General features: G+C 42.0%; 2 protein-coding genes and 1 pseudogene across 3 annotated transcripts; 2 read left to right on the top strand and 1 right to left on the bottom strand.

Moving 5' to 3' along the window:
* Positions 1–389: 389 nt before the first annotated feature.
* On the top strand, positions 390–4,060 carry LOC139388347 (dnaJ homolog subfamily B member 5-like). 2 transcript variants are annotated; one of them, XM_071134963.1, is made up of 5 exons: positions 390–501; positions 860–864; positions 1,501–1,750; positions 2,060–2,622; positions 3,449–4,060. In XM_071134963.1, the coding sequence occupies exons 1-5, from the start codon at positions 399–401 to the stop codon at positions 3,680–3,682; spliced, it is 1,155 nt and encodes a 384-aa protein (XP_070991064.1). In that variant the 5' UTR covers positions 390–398; the 3' UTR covers positions 3,683–4,060. The 2 variants fall into 2 exon arrangements, with proteins under 2 accessions (XP_070991064.1, XP_070991063.1); XM_071134962.1 differs by lacking the exon at positions 860–864 and having other exon boundaries at positions 390–497; positions 1,498–1,750.
* A 4,186-nt stretch (positions 4,061–8,246) lies between these two features.
* LOC139387817 (protein huluwa-like) lies at positions 8,247–14,581 on the top strand. Its single transcript, XM_071134057.1, has 3 exons — positions 8,247–8,861; positions 8,949–9,156; positions 14,415–14,581. Exons 1-3 carry the CDS (start codon positions 8,247–8,249, stop codon positions 14,579–14,581), a joined length of 990 nt encoding a protein of 329 aa, XP_070990158.1.
* A 33-nt stretch (positions 14,582–14,614) lies between these two features.
* Positions 14,615–21,560, bottom strand: part of LOC139388259 (transitional endoplasmic reticulum ATPase-like) — a 31,512-nt pseudogene continuing 24,566 nt past the window's right edge.

Genomic DNA, 21,560 nt, shown 5'->3' on the forward strand with positions numbered 1-21,560 from the left:
CTAAATGTCAGGTCTTCAATCGGCAAACCTGGACGGTTCTGAGGATTCAACTCACTGGTCGTGACTGCTCGTGAGCTTTCTGCTAAGAATCCCGGAAACGAGTCTCAACAAGGAGAAGGAGGCGGTTACATCCGCATGATCATGAAGCGAACGCCAATGGTCTCGCGGAGGAATCGGTAGCCACGGTATTCCCTCTTGTGCGTAGGAAAATGGGCGGTTTTGGGGAAAGCTCGGTCACGCTGCGTGGGTGTTGAGTGTATAGTAAAGGGCTGCCACGGCAGTATTTAGCACAGTCTGCAGTCAGCCGCTCAGTCAACCAACAGCCCAATCACAGCTAAAACAGCCAAGAGCTTTTCAGCACCAAAAAACAGCGGACAGCTCCTCAATAAGCGAACACTATGGTTCTGATCTGGACCCAGTTTGGAGTGAAAACCAAAAATGGCAAGTGCAGGGTCCGCGTTATGAACAGGAATGACAGCTCGGGCTCTTCATCAGGGGTAAGTTATATTTTTGAAATGTGTCTAAATTTCATTAATTTATAGATTGTTATGTATTATATCAAATGCAAGTAGCCCATGTCCGTTAAACTCATGTATGTCATAAATTGTGCCTAATGGTTGTGTCATTAAAAGGTTGACAGTGAGTTTAAAGACTAGTGGTTTAATTGCTGAGAATATATAAATATTTAATGTTCCTTTTATTGTAAATGAGAATGTATTGTCAGTCAACTCATCTGGTAAAATAAGGAATGATGTATTTTTTAAAAGCTTATACACACTGTGTGTGAGCAGTTTGCACAATGTCAACGGGTTCTCCAGTAACCTACTATATATGCTTTATACCCCTAATTTCAATGCAGACAGTGTAGCGTAGTTGAGCCAATCAGGGCTCAGCTGGCATCTGTGGTGGGAGGTGCAGTCTGCCTCAAGATGCTCATACACATGAGTTCCCCCTATAGTCACGTTGCCTGCATTTAGATGCACAGACAGATCTGCATTACAGTCTAGAAGACTTAACTGGCCTGAATTGCGTTTGCCATGGGCTAGTTTTCATACAATACTATTTTCACAGGCTGAATGTAATAATAAAGAATAAGTTGTGGTAATTTGTATTCAAAGGACTGACAGGTGACAATTCCAAGTATGTGTCCTCTGAAACTGGTACTAGCACAGAAGGCTTGCTGACAATCATAGTCTACTTGTCTGGGTCATTCTCAATCAATTGTTGAATGTCACACCTGCTGGGTGTCATAAAGCTGCCTGGTGCTTGGAAATGCATTATTATGGGCATGGGAGTGAGAGCGCTATAAGGAGTGGTTGAAGTTTATAGCCCACAGCCCAGGGAGTTAGTTCTCTTTCTATGACATCTTATCCAGCTCTGGCTTTCGATGGCTTCATTGAGGCAAAGACATTTGTCCTTTTAAAACTTTTTTTTTTTTTAACTATTCTCTGTGCAGTAGAGCTCTAACGTGTTTCTTCTCCCACCCTGTTTCTCCAGGAGAACCAGAAGGACCAAGAGGTTCCCGTTCTGTCCAGGCCTGTGGGGAAGGATTTCTACAAGGTCCTGGGTGTCGAGTCTGACTCCAATGAAGATGAAATCAAGAAGGCATACAGGAAGATGGCCCTGAAGTTTCACCCCGACAAGAACAGCGCTGCGGATGCCGCGGACAAGTTTAAGGAGATTGCAGAAGCTTATGAGATTCTGACCGACTCCAAGAAAAGGGTCATCTATGATCAGTTTGGAGAAGAAGGTGAGAGCCTTTCCTTCTTTCCCTTTGTCAATTGGCCGGCAAGTGCTGTTGTATCTAGCAAAAATCTACAGCACCTGGTCCCCCTGAGAGCCAGCCCATTAGTCAGCCAGCGACAAGAAAGTGTTTGTCAAACTTCAAAGTGCCACTATATAAATTTACTAAGCCATCCAGAAGTGTTGAGCTAAATATACGAGTAAGAACTTTGTCTCAGAGTGGGAGAAGAATACAAGATTAGACAAGATGGAAGGTCACACTTCTGCCTGAGTGAACTGTACTAACTGAAGTTGTCTTTTTTCTTTTGTGTCTCAGGTCTCAAGAACGGAGGCGGGGTGTCCATGGCAGGCAAAGAGAACAACCCCCATCACTATAGTTACCACGGCGATGCCCACGAGACCTTCTCAACATTCTTCCAGGGCTCCGACCACTTCGACATCTTCTTCGGGCCCGACGGCGAGGAGGAGCTTTTCAATCCCTTTAACCGTTTCACCTTCAGCAAAGGTGATGGTTACCATGGTAACTACGGCCCCAACGGTGAGAAACTTCGTCGCGGGCGACGGCAGGGTGTGGCGGTGGTGCACGACCTCCTGGTGACCCTAGAAGAGGTGTTCCATGGCTGCTCTAAGCACATGAAGATCACGCGGCACCGCCTCAACCCAGACGGCCGCAGCTTTCGCACTGAGGACAAGGTCCTGAACGTGGTGGTGAAAAAGGGATGGAAGGAGGGTACCAAGATCACCTTTCCCAGAGAGGGTGACGAGACGGCCAATAGCAAACCCGCTGACGTGGCCTTCATCCTCAAGGACAAGAAACACCCCCACTACAAGAGGGACGGGTCCAACATAGTCTATACGGCAAAGATCACCCTCAAAGAAGTACGTTTGTGTTCATGTGAACTTGTGTGTCAACTTAACATTGATAGTGGTTATATAATGCAGTTAGTATTAGCAGATGTACAGCACTGCCATACTTTCAGTGTAACATAATGCTTCAACGCATAGCTGAAGTATGCCACTTCTGTACTTTAGATAATGGCTCAAATTGGTGGCTGTAGGGAGAACACTTTGTTCTATTCAGAGCCCCTCTCAGCTAACCCCTACTGCTCCAACCTTGTCCTTAGCCCAGCTAACAACCCCCCAATAACACACAGTGCCCACCAACACCTCCCCTCACTTACCTCATCGGCCCCTACAAAGAACAGCATCAGCAGTAGCTAAATATAGCCTCTGTCAGCCGCCCCCTCACACTGCTTTCACTTTGCTCCCCCACTGACTCCTCTGCTCTGTGCCAGCCTTTAGCTTCCTCTCTCTCTGGCTTACAATCACTCGCTCCCACATCCCAGGCTCCTCAGATTAGCATGCTAGTGTTCACAGACATTGCAGGCTCTTCAACAAGCGCCTCTTCATCTTGCCCTGGCCCCACTCAGTCACTCTGTTGAGTACCGACACCCACAGCCAGAATAGAGAGAACATTACTGGTATAGCATTTGTAACACTTATCGTTGCATAACAGAGCAAAGCATCGCCTTTGGGGGTCAATTGCTCCACATTTGAGTCTGATATAACACTCACTTAAGAAAATTGCCCTGGTAGGTTTCATACATTATGTTATGGGGTCGACTGCTTCCACTGTTATGTAACCAAACGCTCTCAACATAAAAGGGGGAAGATTAACAAATACTGTCTTCCTCGCTCTTTCCAGGCTCTATGTGGATGCACAGTCAACGTCCCCACCCTCGACAACAGGACGATGCCACTACCGTGCAGTGACGTCATCAAGCCCGGCGCCATTCGGCGGCTGAGGGGCGAGGGGCTGCCCCATGCCAAGACCCCCACCACACGTGGCGACCTGGTGGTGGAGTTCCAGGTGGCCTTCCCTGACAGGATCCCTCCCCAGTCCAAAGAGATCATAAAACACAGCCTCATTGGGTGCTAACATGCTATCGTGCTAACGACCACAACAGCTAGCTGATACAATTACAGCCTTGCTAGGTGCTATGACAATCCAGCACAGCTTCTCTCTGTGCTTGGTTAAGAGACAATGGCAGGAATGGAATCTTTAAAAACATATATACCTTTTTGATTATAGGCACTATTAATCATCTACAATGCCACAGGGGAAAAGGTTTACAGTTTAACAGGCCAATGGACTCCTGAGTGTCTGGGCACGTTTTCTGACTGACTGACTAGCCTTTCTCTTGAATGAAAAATGGTAGAGGTACTCTTACTGTGTTGCCTATATCAAGAATTTGGTATGCCAATAGAGTCATTCGACTCATTAGAGAAGCCTGAGGTAGTTGATTGTCACGTGGCAAAATTATTCTACCAGTTGTATGGTGTTCATATGTCTGCACTTTTACATTGATTTATTACAATAAATAAACAAATATGTACTTGTGTACAAGACTGTACTAATGTACAAATATAGTTATGACTGTCTCTAAAAGAGATTAATTTGTCAAATGTTCAACTGAATCATTTGAAACATTTGTATATATTTGTGCTTTAACTTATACCAGATGTTAATGTTTTATTCTAAATTGACAAATGGACAAAGAAAAGCATGTTAAATAAATGAAAATACCTGAATTTAAAAAAAAGGTTGTGTTTTATTGTTTTATTCAAATGTTCAACACTGGTCATGAACTATGATTCAGGATAAGAATAAGCATGTCCATATCACAAAAGGAAATGTGAAATACACTGAACAAAACAAAAAATACATTCAGCATGCAATTTCAAAGATTTTACTGAGTTACAGTTCATATAAGGAAAACAGTCAATTGAAATAAATTCATGAAGCCCTAATCTATTGATTTCACATGACTGTGAATACAGATGTGCATCTGTTGGTCACAGGATACCTTAAAAAAGGTACAGGCATGGATCAGAAAGCCAGTCAGTATCTGGTGTGACCAACATTTGCCTCATGCAGCGCAGCACATCTCCTTCGCATAGAGTTGATCAGGCTGTTGATTGTGGCCTGAGGAATGTTGTCCTGCTCTTCAATGGCTGTGTGAAGTTGCTGGATATTGGAACACGCTGTTGAACACGTTGATCCAGAGCATCCCAAACATGCAGGCTATGGAAGAACTGGGACATTTTCAGCTTCCAGGAATTCTGTGCAGATCCTTGTGACATGGGGCTATGAATTATTATTATCATGATTCCAAGTGTTATTTCAATGTGTTGATGTCTTCACTAGTATTCTAAAATGTTCAAAATAGTATAAATAAAGAAAAACCCTTGAATGAGTAGGTGTGTCCAAAATTAGTACTGTATCTCTCTCTCATTCATATTCACTGAACAAAAATATAAGTGCAGCATGTAAAGTGTTGGTCCCATGTTTTCTGAGCTGAAATAAAAGATCCCAGAAATGTTTCATGCGCAAAGTTCATTTCTCTCAAATTTGTTTAAAAATATATATATATATAAATGCAACATGTAATCTGTTGGTCCCATGTTTCATGAGCTGAAATAAAAAAAAAATCAGAAATGTTGGTTTTCCCTACCTTTGTTTAAGGTATCTGTGACCTACAGATACATATCTGTATTCCCAGTCTGTGAAATCCATAAATTAGAGCCTAATTAATTTATTCCAATTTACTGATTTCCTTATATGAACTGTAACTCAGAAAAATCGATGAAATTGTTGCATTTACATTTTTGTTCAATGTACTATGAAGACTTAACTTCATAATAAAGTAAATTAGATAAACCTCACATTAATCCTGACTACAAACAATCTTGATTATGTGAAGAGTTGAAGAGAACTCTTGGGCGAGGCAATGCCTCCTGCAATTGCCATCTTGCAACAGAATTGAGGAAGACTAATGAGGCCTGAGAGCTATCTTACTACCTCCAAATGCAGATCAGCCAGTTGACCCAGAGTAATGAGTACATAAGCTGTTCAAGATCATCAGTGGTGTCAGTAGGTTTTGAGCAGTACTGTTGGTTGAAAGTGTCAGTATTGCACCATAGACAGGTTAGCTGACAACCTCACGAAAGCAATCTGCGTGCTTCAAAGGAGCTGAAGGCTGCGTTATGGTTCTTGATGGCCAGATAGCTAGCAATAATGACAAGATACTGCCATGTGGGGAATCGTAAGTGGCTCGTTTTTGCTAATTTGATATTGATCTTGACACCATGTCTCATTTTGAGGTGTTTTGATTGATATTATGCTAATATGGCAAAACATTTGCTAGCTAGCTAACCAACAACAGTAACAACGTATTTGAGAGACAAGTGCTCAATGTGCAACTTTATGTTTTCAATAAACATTGTTAATAAAATGTCAACTATATTTCATATCCAATTTAAGCCAACCCCGTCTGTTTTGCCCCATTGTCGCGCACATGTCGGTTCAGTTAACTACTGCCACCTAGTGTTAAATGCTACTAAAATGACTCAGAATATGGTTTCTAGGGCCCATAGGTGCATCCCAATATGCTAAAAAAAAGCTTCCTTTCCTGACTCCTTTCTTTTCATCTGCATTGGGCTAAACACAGGGTAGGTGAAAGCAATGTGTACTACTATGGGGCATATATATTTTCCTATCCAACTCTTTCACATCAGTGCAGTTGAGGGAAAGGAGAGAGAAGAAGCTACTTTACACTATTGAGATGCAGCCCCATTCGCAATCATGTAATCTTTCCTTCACTGTCATCACTTCTTAGGGTAGGAAAAAATTGAACACTAACTTAGTTCATGTTTTAAAGTTGGAGTTGAAAATTCTGAAAAACAGATGGTACAGCAATACTTTCAAACAAACTAGAAAAAGGAAGCAGGAAATATTTGTAAGGCAAGACTCAAAAGAGCGCTCCCCTGTGGACTGTTGAGAGATTTCCACTCCTCCATGGATGATGCTGGGTTTTCAGCCAGGTCAGCTGTGATAGAAGTCAGTGTTCAACGTCTATCCATATCTGAGGATATCGGGATGAGGTGGAAACCGGCTACTAGGGGCAACATTGAGCACTTTTACCGTCAAATAGGCCTCTGAAGCCAAAGGTTGCAAGTTCGAATCCAGTGATAGAAAGTTGTTTTGAGATTTTTGTTTTAAGCCCATCCCAAACTTTAACCATTAACATTCAGAGTTAATGCCTAAACTTAACCTTAAACACTTTGAAATGTGACGTTTGTAAAACATGGAGACCGAGCTAGTTGAGGCTTTACACAACATAGAAAATTGCCACCACAGCCACCGACTTGAGAGTCAGTCTTTCCCTGATAAATAGACTGAGACAGTGAGACAGACATTGACAAATGGTTTGAGATGGGAAGGCAAAACGTCACAAAATGCTTATCAATAAAATTTAACCGAACATGAAGCATCATCCTCATCTCACAAGAGTGTTGTTGATTCTGAAGTGTTAAGTCTTGTCTGCTTCTTTCCTTGTAGACTTACCACTATGTGTATTTGTGTGCCAAATAGGACAACGTGATCAGAGAATTTTGTATTATTCTGAATCTTAATCCGATACACTCCTTTTGGAATTATATGTTACATTCCGTATGGTATGTATTAATTTGTGGATGTCCATCACCCATTTCGTTTGATATGTTACTAATTACAATTTGTATTATATGTGAATCTGAAAAACATGTAAAGTCTTGCAATGACTACTATATGCTACGGATTCTAGTTAGGTGGCTAATGTTAGCTAGTTTAAAGGGTTAGGGTAAGAGTTAGCTAAAAGGGATAAGGTTAGGGGAAGGATCAGCTAACATGCTAAGTAGTTACAAAGTAGCTAAAAAGTACTAAGTAGTTGAAAAGTTAATAATTAGCTGAAATGCTAAAGCTGTCGGTGTTGAGTTTTGAACTTGCATCCCTTGGGTTGCTTGACCTTCACGTATCCATCTATCTTATGCAACCATACCAAATGTAACATTCCGTAATAATTTGATTCTCCTGGATGTATGTTTACTATGTAACGTCTTGTCTATTAGACCAGGCTGAATATGAAGGTTTCCTGTAAATATATGCCAACGACCATAAAACCGCGTGTTTGGGCCAATTCGTTATGCTGTAATTCCAAATCCTTGGTTTATTCAATGTGCCATAATATTTACACACCTGTACGTCACCGGCAGCCTGGATATGAGAGCGAGATCTGGGTGATGTGATTGACTATTTGTCACCTATTCTACAGGACAGACAAGCGTCAAGCAAGCGGACATTAAACTCGTCACCTGCGTTTGGGGTTATTATTTCATGCCTATACGCACATTTTCGAGTAGGCCTTCTTTCGGCTGTCCGTACATAAAAATGAATTGTCCACGTAAATACTTAATTTGGGGTAAAATAGCTATTGAAGCAGAAAATAAAATATACCATGCACACGGGGTTCGCCATGTACAAAATCCAAGCAGTCATTCTGCAGAGTTCAATCACGGACCCTGGATAGTGAAATTGATTGGTCCCACAAAACACCTGCGCTCTCACAGAGAAAAATCACATTTTTTTGCGTCCTGGAATTGGATCCTATAAACTATATGACGAAATGTCGCAAATAGACCCTTCAACACCACTCTCAAATCTGAGTGAAGGTTTGTCAATTATAAGTTTAAGACTACTTCTTATTTTACTCATACCGTGCGTGGTTCTTCTGCTGCTGTTGAACTGTTTGTTCCTGGGTTACAAGTTACACATTTTTTCAAAGAAGAACAGAAAAAAAGACAACGAAACTATTTTACAGTCTACTCTTTCGACGCGCCAGAGAATGACCATAATATCAGAGGCGCCATTTGTCCCAAATCAAGATGGGAAAGGAGGTTATATCTCTGTTTCAGAGCCTATTTTGGCGCAGGCCTTGAGCTCTCCACGTTCCTCTTCAAATGACAAGGCAGCAGTGGCGCAGAGTATCCGATTCGTCCGTCTGATTGGGGCCACAGGCGATGGTGGTTCGAAGTCCCTGGGGGCTCCGAGCGCCATATTGGCGACAACAGCCGATACCAACTCCAGGATCGACCAGCCCCGTAGGTCAAGCGTGTACAGTAGGAATAAAATAGGGTGGCGCAGAAGCGCCCCTGTCCTACCGCAGTCAAGTGATTCAGAGGCAGAACAGCCTAACCTTGTGCCACCCAATTCACCTGCTCTAAATGATACACACTCGAGGGTAAATTCATGGTTCCAGCCTAATATTAGCCACAGTAACCATTGAACTCTGTCTTGGATGTGATGTGTGACTGTTTTATGCACGCAGGAAACACCTGACCAGAGGCACATGCGTCGGTGCAGCACCATGGAGCTGCAATATGTATTGAACAACACAGAGGAACACAAGTTTGATATGGTTGAATTCGAATGTGAATATGCCAGTAGCATACCTCCAGAGACTTCATGCTTTGTTGCATCTGACAACTCTTCCACAATGGGACCTGGATTGGACAGCGACTTTGGAGCAAGCGCTGGTGAGTTGACATCAAATCAAATCAAAATGCTTACATACAAGCCCTTAACCAACAGTGCTAAGAAAAATAAGTGTTAAGTAGAAAATAACATTTACAAATAATTAAACAGCGGCAGTAAAATAACTATTACTAAAATATACAGGGGGTACCAGTACAGAGTCAATGCGTGGGGGCACTGGTTAGTCGAGGTAATTGAGGTACTATGTACATGTAGGTAGAGTTAGTGACTATGCATAGATTATAAACAGAGAGTAGCAGCAGCGTAAAAGAGGGGTCTGGGTAGCCCTTTGATTAGTTGTTCAGGATTCTTATGACTTGGGGATAGAAGCCTTTGGGACCTCGACTTGGCACTACGGTACGGCATACTAGACCAGTAGTTCTCAAACTTCCTTGCATTTAAACAGCTTGCACACTTGATACAACTTGTCAAATAATAATCAAGCCCTTGAATAGGTGAATCAGGTGAGCTAGTTCAGGGCTACAACAAAACTATGACATGTATGGGGGACCCGAAGGAGAGGTTTGCTAAACACTGTACTAGACCATATATAGCTGTTGTGTAAACGTACTAGACCATATATAGTACTGTTCAAAAGTTGTGTCACTTAGAAATGTCCTTGTTTTTGAAAGAAAAGCACATTAAAATAACATAAAATTGATCAGAAATACAGTGCAGACATTGTTAATGTTGTAAATGACTGTTGTTGCTGGAAACGGCTGATTTAAAAAAATAAAAAAAACATTTTTAAAAATGGAATATCTACATAGGCCCATTATCAGCAACCATCACTCCTGTGTTCCAATGACACATTGTGTTAGCTAATCCAAGTTTATAATTTTAAAAGGCTAATTGATCATTAGAAAACCCTTTTACAATTATGTTAGTACAGCTGAACACTGTTGTTCTGATTAAAGAAGCAATAAAAACTGGCCTTCTTTAGACTAGTTGAGTATCTGGAGCATCAGCATCTGTGGGTTCGATTACAGGCTCAAAATGTCCAGAAACAAAATAACTTATTCTAAAAATGGATATATATATATTTTTATCCTCAACAATCTACACACAGTACCCCATAATGACAAAACTAACAGGTTTTTACAAATGTTTGCAAATTTAAAAAACATACCTTATTTATATAAGTATTCAGACCCTTTGCTATAAGACTCGAAATTGAGCTCAGATGCATCCTGTTTCCATTGATTATCCTCAATGTTTCTAAAAGTTGATGAGTCCACCTGTGGTAAATTCAATTGATTTGGAAAGGCACACCTGTCTATATAAGGTCCCACATTTGACAGTGCATGTCAGAGCAAAAACCAAGCCATGAGGTTTAAGGAATTGTCCGTAGAGCTCCGAGACAAGATTGTGTCAAGGCACAGATCTGGGCAAGGGTAAAAACATATTTCTGCAGCATTGAAGGTCCCCAAGAACACAGTGGCCTCCATCATTCTTACATTTAAGAAGTTTGGAACCACCAAGACTCTTCCGAGAGCTGGCCGTCCGGCCAAACTGAGCAATCGGGTGAAAAGAGCCTTGGTCAGGGAGGTGACCAAGAACCCGATGTTCACTCTGACAGAGCTCTAGAGTTCCTCTGTGAAGATGGGAGAACCTTCCAGAAGGACAACTATCTCTGCAGCACTCCACCAATCAGGCCTTTGTGGTAGAGTGGCCAGACGGAAGCCACTCCTCAGTAAAATAGGTTTTGTTGTGCCCTCTTCACGACTGTCTTGGTGTGCTTGGGCCATGTTAGTTTGATGGTGATGTGGACGCCAAGGAACTTGGCTCTCAACCTGCTCCATTATAGCCCTTTGGTGATAATGGGGGCATGCTCGGTCCTCCTTCTCCTGTAGTCCATAATCATCTCCTTTGTCTTGATCACATTGAGGGAGAGGTTGTTGTCCTTGCACCACACGGTCAGGTCTCTGACCTCCCTGTAGGCTGTCTCATCATTGTCGGTGATCAGGCCTACCACTGTTGTGTCATTGGCAAACTTAATGATGGTGTTGGAGTTGTGCCTGGCCGTGCAGTCATGAGTGAAGGAGAGTAGAGGGGACTGAGCATGCACCCCTGAGGGGCCCCTGTGTGGAGGATCAGCGTGGCAGATGTGTTGTTACCTACCCTTACCACCTGGGGATGGCCCGTCATGAAGTCTAGGATCCAATTGCAGTGGGGGGTGTTTAGTCCCAGGGTCCTTAGTGCCTTCAAAAGCTCATCACTAAGCTATGGTGTTGAACGCTAAGCTGTAGTCAATGAATAGCATTCTCATATAGGTGTTCCTTTTGTCCAGTTGGGAAAGGGCAGTGTGGACTGCAATAGAGATTGCATCATCTGTGGATCTGTTGGGGCGGTATGCAAATTGGAGTGGGTTTAGGGTTTCTGGGATAATGGTGTTGTGAGCCATGACCAGCCTTTCAAAGCACATCATGGCTACAGATGTGAGTGCTACGGGTCAGTAGTCATTTAGGCAAAGATGAACGGAGCAAAGTACAGAGATCCTTGATGAAAGCCTGCTCCAGAACACTCAGGACCTCAGACTGGGGGCGAAGTGTCACCTTCCAACAGGACAACAGCTCTAATCACACAGCAAAGACAATGCTGGAGTGGCTTCAGGAAAAGTCTCTGAATGGCCTTGAGTGGCCCAGCCAGAGCCCGGACTTGAACCCGATCAAACATCTCTGGAGAGACCTTAATAGCTGTGCAGCAATGCTCCTCATCAAATCTGACAGAGCTTGAGAGGATCTGCAGAGAAGAATTGGAGAAACTCCCCAAATACAGGTATGTCAAGCTTGTATTGTCATACCCAAGAAGACTCGATGCTGTAATCGCTGCCAAAGGTGCTTCAACAAAGTACTGAGTAAAGGGTCTGAATACTTATGTAAACGTTATCAGTTTTTAAATGTTTTATATATTTGCAAAAATTACAAAGTATTTTTGCTTTGTCATTATGGGGTATTGTGTGTAGATTGATGTGAGGGGGGAAAAAAACAAATACATTTTGGAATATGGCTTTAACGTAGGAATATTCAATGTTGCCTTGGTATGCAACTCCAGTGTATATTTGGCCTTGTTTTAGGCTATTGTCCTGCTGAATGGTAAATGTCTCCCAGGGTGTTTCTCAAAATCCATACGGCCTTGCTCAGAGCTCACAAATTGGAGCACGGGATTATAGTAGGAGTTCAAATCAAAGTATGCGAAATGGAGCACGGAGGGCACTTCTCCTACGCGCAAGCTTCAACAGAAAGTAAAAAATTACACAATCAAAATTTCTTCAAATCAATGATGGCCATTATTTGAGCTGAAATGAGAGAAAATGCAATCAATCAATCAAATGTATTTATAAAGCTCTTTTTATATCAGCCGATGTCAACGTACTATACAGAAACCCAGCCTAAAACCCCAAACAGCAAGCAACGCAGATGTAGAAGCACGGTGGCTAGGAAAAACTCCATAGAAAGGCAGGAACCTAGGAAGAAACCTAGAGAGGAACCAGGCTCTGAGGGTTGGCCAGTCCTCTTCTGACTGTGCTGGGTGGAGATTAACAGTAGATGGCCAAGATGTTCAAATGTTTATGACCAGCAGGGTCAAATAATAATAATCACAGTGGTTGTAGAGGGTGCAACAGGCCAGCACCTCAGGAGTAAATGTCAGTTGCTTTGTCATGGCTGAGCGTTCAGAGTTTGAGATAGCAGGTGCGGTAGAGAGAGTTGAAAACAGCAGGTCCGGGACAAGGTAGCACACGTTGGTGAACAGGTCAGGGTTCCATAGCCACAGGCAGAACAGTTGAAACTGGAGCAGCAGCACGACCAGGTGGACTGGAGACGGCAAGGAATCAGGCCAGGTAGTCCTGAGGTATGGCCCCAGGGCTCAGGTCCTCCGGAAGGGGAGAGAGAATTAGAGGGAGCATATTTAATGTTTAATTTTGTCTGTACATGGGGAATGATGTAATCAAGTCCTAGGTATGAGGTTGTTGTTTAAAGAGTAACAAATCACGGTAAGTGACAACGGTTAAATCAGCCCCCTTAATAGGGTCAGAGGCAGAGAATCCCAGTGAAGATAGCGGAACCGGCCAGGCAGAGACGGCAAGAGCAGTTCGTCGCTCCAGTGCCTTTCCGTTCACCTTCGCACCCCTGGGCCAGACTACATTCAATCATAGGACGTACTGGAGAGATGAGTCTTCAACAAAGACTTAAAGGTTGAGACCGAGTCTGTGTCTCTCACATGGATAGGCAGACCATGCCATACAAATTGGAGCTCTATTGGAGAATGCCAGGTATTCGAAGGTGAGCATTTTCCCACTGAAGTCAGTTACGATGCCGAACTGCAGTCAGGTTAAGTCCCTGGTGAGGGCAACGTGCATGCAGATGAGCTTTCCTGTGATGGTGGTCCAAACCCACTGTTTCATCAGCTGTCCAGGTGGCTGTTATCAGACGATCCCGCATGTGAAGAAGCTCTGTTGGACATTCCTGCAGTCAGCATGACAATTTCTCACTCCCTCAGAACTTGAGACATCGGTGGCATTGTGTTGTCACAAAACTACACATTTTAGAAGGACCTTTTCTCCCCAGCACAAGGTGGACCGGTCAAATTAAACCTGTGTATCATCATGCTGATCATGCTGTTTAATCAGCTTCTTGATATGTCACACCTGTCAGGTGGATAGATTCTTGGCAAAGAAGAAATGCTCACTAAACAGGGATGTAAACAAATTTGTGCTCAAAGAGTGATTTTTGTTTGTGCATATGAAACATTTCTGGGAATTTATTTCCGCTCATGAAACATGGAACTTCACGTTGCGTTTTTATATTTTTGTTCAGTATGTGTGAGGTACAGAGAGGGAGTCATAATGTTAAACACTATTATTGCACACAGAGTCCATGCAACTTGTGAGCAACTTTTTATTTGAACTTTGGGGTTGAATACTTAAGACATTTCAGCTTTTCATTTTTTATAATTTGTACAAATATCTTAACATAATACCATGTGTGTAGGTCAGTGACACAATCTCATTTTAATCCAGGCTAACAAAATGTGGAAAAAGTCAAGGGGTGTGAATACTTTCTGAAGGCACTGTACAGCAATAGATATTGGTGAGCTATGTCAAGAATCCAGTATATAAATATGCGGTGTTTAAACAGTGTAACTTAAATGCAATGTAGTATAAATATTAGACATAGCTTGTCAAATACAGTATGGATATTACATTTTCTAATTTAAGGGATTCCCTTTCACATACCTAATTACGCATGTGCTTCTACAGGTGTCTCACTCCGAATTCTGTCTGCAGACAGCGGCGGTCTCACCAACAGAATGTGGGCTACAGGAATGGATTGGGACTATTATGACCCGTGCTACGTGAGGGAGAGACACATACCCAAACAAAATTATCACAAACCTGCATTACATACCAAGCATTATTGGGTGTGATGCCAGAGAATTACATGTTTTAATCTCATTAAATTTTTTTTATATACTTTATTTACAATATCAGGCTATACATATTTTTCTCCAAATACTAAACAAATAAGAGCACTAAACGGATCACTTACCAAATGTAAAAACACTTTTTTAAATCCACCAGTTTAAGATGAGTTTAGTGAATTAGCAATTCTTTACTAATGTAAATCACATTTATTCCAAGACACTTACTTGTATGATTCACTTTTTTTGTAATGCATTCATTTCACACAACTTTCAATGTTTAAAAAATTGTTTGTGGTACACTTTAAGCACATTTTGATTGTGCACAAATGTCTTGTACCTTTCACTTAAATGCACTATTAAACAATAAAGATTGTGTATTAGTTTCGTGGTTGAACTTCACCAGTTCATTTATTGTTTACATTTCATACAATTCAATTTTCACATGTCTTTAACATTATATATATTTATAAAAAAATGACAAGTCATAAGCAATCCCTCTCCTTTAATTACAGGCTAGTATTGAATCCTTCAATAGGGGCTAGTAAGAAGGCAGATGTACTCTACCAAATCCCCCACAGCCTTCTGTGTAAATCCTTACAAGGTTTGAAATTAATACATGTCTCCCAAAGCCAGAATACAGACAAGCTATAAAAGGGTGGTGAGAGAGGTTTGTAAATAATATTAAATAGGCTTTTTTTAGTTTTAGTTGTGGTATTAGGTGTGTGTGTTGCGGCATTGTACAGCTTTGCCAGAATGTATGTGAGGAAACTTTGGTCCACCGAGTGGTTGTGCTTTGGTCCACAGTGCGGTTTAACCATAGAGGTCGTCGTCGTTGTCCTCATTGAAGACTGTACCACTGCTGCCACCAGCAGAGCCCTGGCTGGGCCCAGCGCCTGGCGCAGAGCTAGTGGGGAACCTGAGATGAGGAGAGGACGGGAAAGTAACTGTTTAGCTCAGTACAGTACATATCAAGGGGAGCCAGCTTGGTTGTGCCAGAACATTCCTCATGTAAACCTTATGGCATGTTAGCTGTACTTTGTAAGAAGAAAAGTTCAATGAGTGATCCCACTGGGTGTATATAGGCTATAAATGATCTAGGATATATGAGAGCAGAAAAAGTTACCCAACAGAATTATTCAACATCATCATCCTCTATGTGTTATGCGTGTTCTTACCGGACGCTGCCGAAGCCTCTGCTCTGCTGTAATGTCTGTGCGAACATCTCGTATTTGCGGATGTCGTTGTCGCTGACTGAGCGGCGGGCGAAACACATGGCCTCCTCAAAGTGGTCTTTACGGATCTCTGGGACAGGGTCGTCCTCCTCAACCTCCTGTGGGGGCAAAGGCAATGGGGGGATAAATATCTAAAATAACATCACACTTTCTCTTCCTCCAGTATGTGTGTGAATTGTGTGGTAGCAGAATCAGAATTAGTTAGGTAACATTGATAAATAAGATGTTTTATTTACATAATAATGCTTATGTGAGATATTTGTCATTAGGATGTTTTCTTTTGGATAATACAGTTGGCAGTTATCCCTTCTCTGCTAGGGCTTACTCACTAGGGAACCAGAGAGTGGAGAGGTCAGGCTTGTGTTCATATGTCAAGGTATCTGTTAAGCCATGTGATGCTATGAAGAATATCAGGAGGGAAGGAGGACAGAATGGAGGCTTGTCTTCTTATGGGAATGTGTCTAACTATTGTATGTCCCCTCTGAGGTTACCCTTATCTTGATTTAGTATATGACCTAAGAGGCTCACTGTCTCGGTGAGCTTGTCCAGGAGGGGGTGTATTTGAGATGGGAGTATCTAGAATTGACAATTGATATATGCCATTGGATGAGGTAATGGTTTGGTACTGTGTTATACCAAGAACGAGATAAGAACTTCGTTTAGAAGACCAAACTGAACGATAATTTATAGCTAATGCTGTCTGGCTATGGGATACTCCTCAAGTAAAGTCTTCCTTTGTAATGTTCCTAAGATCTGTTATTTGTCATGTGAGTTGAGGGGTGTGTCTTGGCTATAAATGATACTAAGAATTGTTTTGTAAGCACTCAGAGAATTAATTTATAGACACTGAATTGATTTGAGAGTCACAGGGCTATGGTGAACTCATATAATTAAATATGGACTTTATAATATAACTGACTTGTGTGTGGTTTGCTCTCTCAATATTTAGTAATACAGGAAATGACCACGACAATTGGTTTACGTTTCAATGCATTATCCCTACTCTTCTTCCTGTGTATAAATCATGTATTGAAATCTTTATGGTTTATTTGTCCGTTAAAGAAATGTGCAGGTTGATTTACTGAGTGATTTAATAATTAAGAGATTAAGACACCAAGACTGGCTTTGTAGCATCTCCAAACTCATCATTGAAGTGTCTTAAAGGCCTGGGTATGTCCAAAATCTCAAATATAACATATATTTTGATTTGTTTAACACTTTTTTTGGTTACTACATGATTCCATGTGTTATTTCATAGTTTACAATGTAGAAAATAGTAAAAAATAAAGATAAACCTTGAATGAATAGGTCTGTCCAAACTTTGGACTGGTACTGTATATAAACTCAGCAAAAAAAAAGAAACATCTCTTTTTCAGGACCCTGTCTTGCAAAGATAATTCGTAAAAATCCAAATACCTGCACAGATCTTCATTGTAAATGGTTTAAACACTGTTTCCCATGCTTGTTCAATGAACCATAAACAATTAATGAACATGCACATGTGGAACGGTCGTTAAGACACTAACAGCTTACAGACGGTAGGCAATTAAAGTCACAGTTATGAAAACTTAGGACACTAGAGGCCTTTCTACTGACTCTGAAAAACACAAAAAGAAAGATGCCCAGGGCCCCTGCTCACCTGCATGAACGTGCCTTAGGCATACTGCAAGCTGGCATGAGGACTGCAGATGTGGCCAGGGTAATAAATTGCAATGTCCATACTGTGAGACGCCCAAGACAGTGGTACAGGGAGATGAGACGGACAGCTGATCGTCCTCGCAGTGGCAGACCACGTGTAACAACACCTGCACAGGATCGGTACATCCGAACATCACACTTGCGGGACAGGTACAGGATGGCAACAACAACTGCCCGAGTTACACCAGGAACGCACAATCCCTCAATATGCTGAGAGGCTTGTAGGCCTGTTGTAAGGCAGGTCTTCACCAGACATCACCGGCAACAACGTCGCCTACGGGTACAAACCAACCGTTGCTGGACCAGACAGGACTGGCAAAAAGTGCTCTTCACTGACGAGTCACGGTTTTGTCTCACCAGGGGTGATGATGGGATTCGCATTTATCGTAGAAAGAATGAGCGTTACACCAAGGCCTGTACTCTGGAGCGAGATCGATTTGGAGGTGGAGGGTCTGTCATGGTCTGGGGCGGTGTGTCACAGCATCATCGGACTGAGCTTGTTGTCATTGCCTGCAATCTCAATGCTGTGCGTTACAGGGAAGACATCCTCCTCCCTCATGTGGTACCCTTCCTGCAGGCTCATCCTGACATGACCCTCCAGCATGACAATGCCACCAGCCATACTTCTCGTTCTCTGCGAGATTTCCTGCAAGACAGGAATGTCAGTGTTCTGCCATAGCCAGCGAAGAGCCTAGATCAATCCCATTGAGCACGTCTGAGACTTGTTGGATCAGAGGGTGAGGGCTAGGGCCAACCCCCCCTTAGAAATGTCCGGGAACTTGCAGGTGCCTTGGTGGAAGAGTGGGGTAACATCTCACAGCAAGAACTGGCAAATCTGGTGCAGTCCATGAGGAGGAGATGCACTGCAGTACTTAGTATCTGGTGTGGCCACCAGCTGCATTGACTGTTGATTTGACCCCCCCCCCCCCCCCCTCCTTTGTTCAGGGACACATTATTCAATTTCTGTTAGTCACATGTCTGTGGAACTTGTTCAGTTTACGTCTCAGTTGTTGAATCGTGTTATGTTCATACAAATATTTACAAGTTACGTTTGCTGAAAATAAATGCAGTTGACAGTGAGAGGACGTTTCTTTTTTTGATGTGTTTACATACATACAAACATATACAGTTGAAGTCGGAACTTTACATACATCTTAGGCAACTACATTTAAACTCAGTTTTTCACAATTCCTGCCATTTAATCTGAGTAAAAATGCCCTGTCGTATTTTAAAAATTACAGAATAATAGGAGAGAGAATGCTTCTATTTCTTTCCCACATTCCCAGGGGGTCAGAAGTTTAAATACACTCACTTAGTATTTGGTAGCATTGCCTTTAAATTGTTTAACTTGGGGTCAAACGTTTCAGGTGGCCTTCCACAAGCTTCCCACAATAAGCTGGGTGAATTTTGGCCCATTCCTCCTGACAGAGATGGTGTAACTAAGTCAGGTTTGTAGGCCTCCTTGCTCGCACACGACTTTTCAGTATTGCCCACAAATTTTGTATAGGATTGAAGTCAGGCCTTTATGATGGTCACTCCAATACCCTGACTTTGTTGTCCTTAAGCCATTTTGCCACAACTTTGGAAGTATGCTTGGGGTCATGTCCATTTGGAAGATCCATTTGTGACCAAGTTTTAACTTCCTGACTGATGTCTTGAGATGTTGCTTCAATATATCCACATCATTTTCCTACCTCATGATGCCATCTATTTTGTGAAGTGCACCAGTCCCTCCTGCAGCAAAGCACACCCACAACATGATGCTGTCACCCCCATGCTTCACGGTTGGGATGGTGTTCTTCTGCCTTTTTCCTCCAAACATAACGATGGTCATTATGGCCAAACAGTTCTATTTTTGTTTCATCAGACCAGAGGACATTTCTCCAAAAAGTACAATCTTTGTCCAGATGAGTAGTTGCAAACCGTAGTCTAGCTTTTTTATGGCGGTTTTGGAGCAGTGGCTTCTTCCTTGCTGAGCGGCCTTTCAGGTCATTGATCCCTAGATCTGTGGGGCGGCAGGGTCGCCTAGTGGTTGGTCTAGTAACCGGAAGGTTGCAAGTTCAAACCCCCGAGCTGACGAGGTACAAATCTGTCGTTCTACCCCTGAACAGGCAGTTTAACCACTGTTCCTAGGCCGTCATTGAAAATAAGAATTTGTTCTTAACTGACTTGCCTAGTTAAATAAAGGTAAAATAAAAATAAATAAAAAATTCCTTAGACCTCATGGCTTGGTTTTTGCTCTGACATGCACTGTCAACTGTGGGACCTTATTTAAACAGGTGTGTGCTTTTCCAAGTCAATTTAATTTACCACCGATGGACTCTAATCAAGTTGTAGAAACATCAAGGATGATCAATGGAAACAGGATGCACCTGAGCTCAATTTCTAGTCGCATGGCAAAGGGTCTGAAAATGTATGTAAATAAGGTTTGTTTTTTATTTTTTTATACATTTGCAAACATTTCTAAAAACCTGTTTTCGCTTTGTCATTATGGGGTATTGTGTAGATGAACATTTTTTTTTAAATAACTTTTAGAATAATGTAATAATAGAATAATGCAATAACAAAGGTAACAAAATGTGGAAAAAGGGGTCTGAATACTTTCAGAACTTTCCATCAATTCACAAGAGGCTGAATGTATCTCACCGGAGAAAGCATTCGTGCGAGTGAAACAGTGCCCCTCAGTCTTATTCGGTCTGGTCAAAAAGAGTATGACATTGTTGCATTGAATGCAATGGAAGCCAGCAAGCATTTAGCCTCCCTTGATTAAAAAAAGTATAAAATAGCCAATCAGCAGTGAGCTGAACAGTGAAATGGTCCTGGCGCATCAAATAATAATAATAATTTACAACTGAAAAAAAGTGTCAAGGGAAGCCAGTTTGGATTTGGCTTTACACCAATCACATTAAAAGCAAACTGTCATTGACAGAAAACGTAAATTGTTGCATCTGGTTGTATTGTTAAATTGTCCCTTTCCTAAATTAGCCATGGATGGAAATAGGGATTTGGACTTGTGGTTTTACTTCATTCTCCCCTCTGGCCAATGATTGTAAAGATTATTCTGATCCAGCCATAAATTCATACATTGTGTCCCTGGCCTGAAAGTTCAATATTCTCTACAAGTATGGTAAGTCGACATGTTTTTTTCTACTTGCACACAGAGAGCAATCAGAACCATTAACAGACATATTTAACTTACGTTGATTGGACAATTGTTTTTGGGTGATTTGATGATGTTGGAATGTTGAAGTTGAAATGTTGCTGGAATAGTGGAGGCAACGCCTGTTTTCTTTGCAGCTTACAGCAATTGTCCATGATTCTAAATCAATAGTTGTTTAGAAGTCTGAAAATGTCAGAAACATTAACTTACTTGACCGTGCTGTAGGTCATGCAACTGTTTGTTACACATGCAAAATGCTTTGTGGACTTCATTGGCTAGGAGGTTGCTCTCCGGTTTTGTGATGAAAGAAAGGTGTGGTTGAATTTATTCTGCCACTGTGTCTGCTTATTGTCTCGGCCTTAGGCCCATATATCAAAGTTTCAAGGCATATGTACTAACAGGTTTTAGTGCAAACAACGGAATTATCACAACACAGGATGTAATATGGCTTTTTTGGGGGGCTTGTCTTCCCCATTAATTTTAACCACGCACCACTACTGGACCTTATTAGAAGGATGATATTCTCCTTGTTTCTACTGTAGATATGCAATTCAAAATGTTTTAATTTTGCGGTTGCTAGTGAAATTCATAAAAACATTGTGGGGATAAAAATCACTTTATATTTTCGCGGACCCCTGGACTAGACCATGTCATTGAATAATTAAAGATGCAGTCGTGACTAAACTCACCATGGCTAAGGGGTTGGTCTGACGCTCTCTCTCCCTCCTGATCTCATTCTCAATGGACTCCCTGATGGCCATCTTACAGGCCCTCTGGCAGATCTCTGTCAGGTCAGCGCCAGAGAAACCATTGGTCATCTTGGCCAGGAAATCCAAGTCCACATCCTATAATCAGACAGGGGTGGAGGGAGCGATAAAACCACTTCCAGACA

Source organism: Oncorhynchus clarkii, chromosome 29 (assembly GCF_045791955.1).
Source record: "Oncorhynchus clarkii lewisi isolate Uvic-CL-2024 chromosome 29, UVic_Ocla_1.0, whole genome shotgun sequence".
NCBI lineage: Eukaryota > Metazoa > Chordata > Actinopteri > Salmoniformes > Salmonidae > Oncorhynchus > Oncorhynchus clarkii.

Excerpts from the sequence above, each read along its gene's own strand:
- LOC139388347 (XM_071134963.1), top strand. The coding sequence starts at position 399 with ATGGTTCTGATCTGGACCCAGTTTGGAGTGAAAACCAAAAATGGCAAG. Across the intron at positions 1,751-2,059 it reads TGATCAGTTTGGAGAAGAAG|GTCTCAAGAACGGAGGCGGG; the intron begins GTGAGAGCCTTT and ends TTTGTGTCTCAG. Across the intron at positions 2,623-3,448 it reads CAAAGATCACCCTCAAAGAA|GCTCTATGTGGATGCACAGT; the intron begins GTACGTTTGTGT and ends CGCTCTTTCCAG.
- LOC139387817 (XM_071134057.1), top strand. The coding sequence starts at position 8,247 with ATGTCGCAAATAGACCCTTCAACACCACTCTCAAATCTGAGTGAAGGT. Across the intron at positions 8,862-8,948 it reads TAAATGATACACACTCGAGG|GAAACACCTGACCAGAGGCA; the intron begins GTAAATTCATGG and ends TTATGCACGCAG. Across the intron at positions 9,157-14,414 it reads CGACTTTGGAGCAAGCGCTG|GTGTCTCACTCCGAATTCTG; the intron begins GTGAGTTGACAT and ends GTGCTTCTACAG.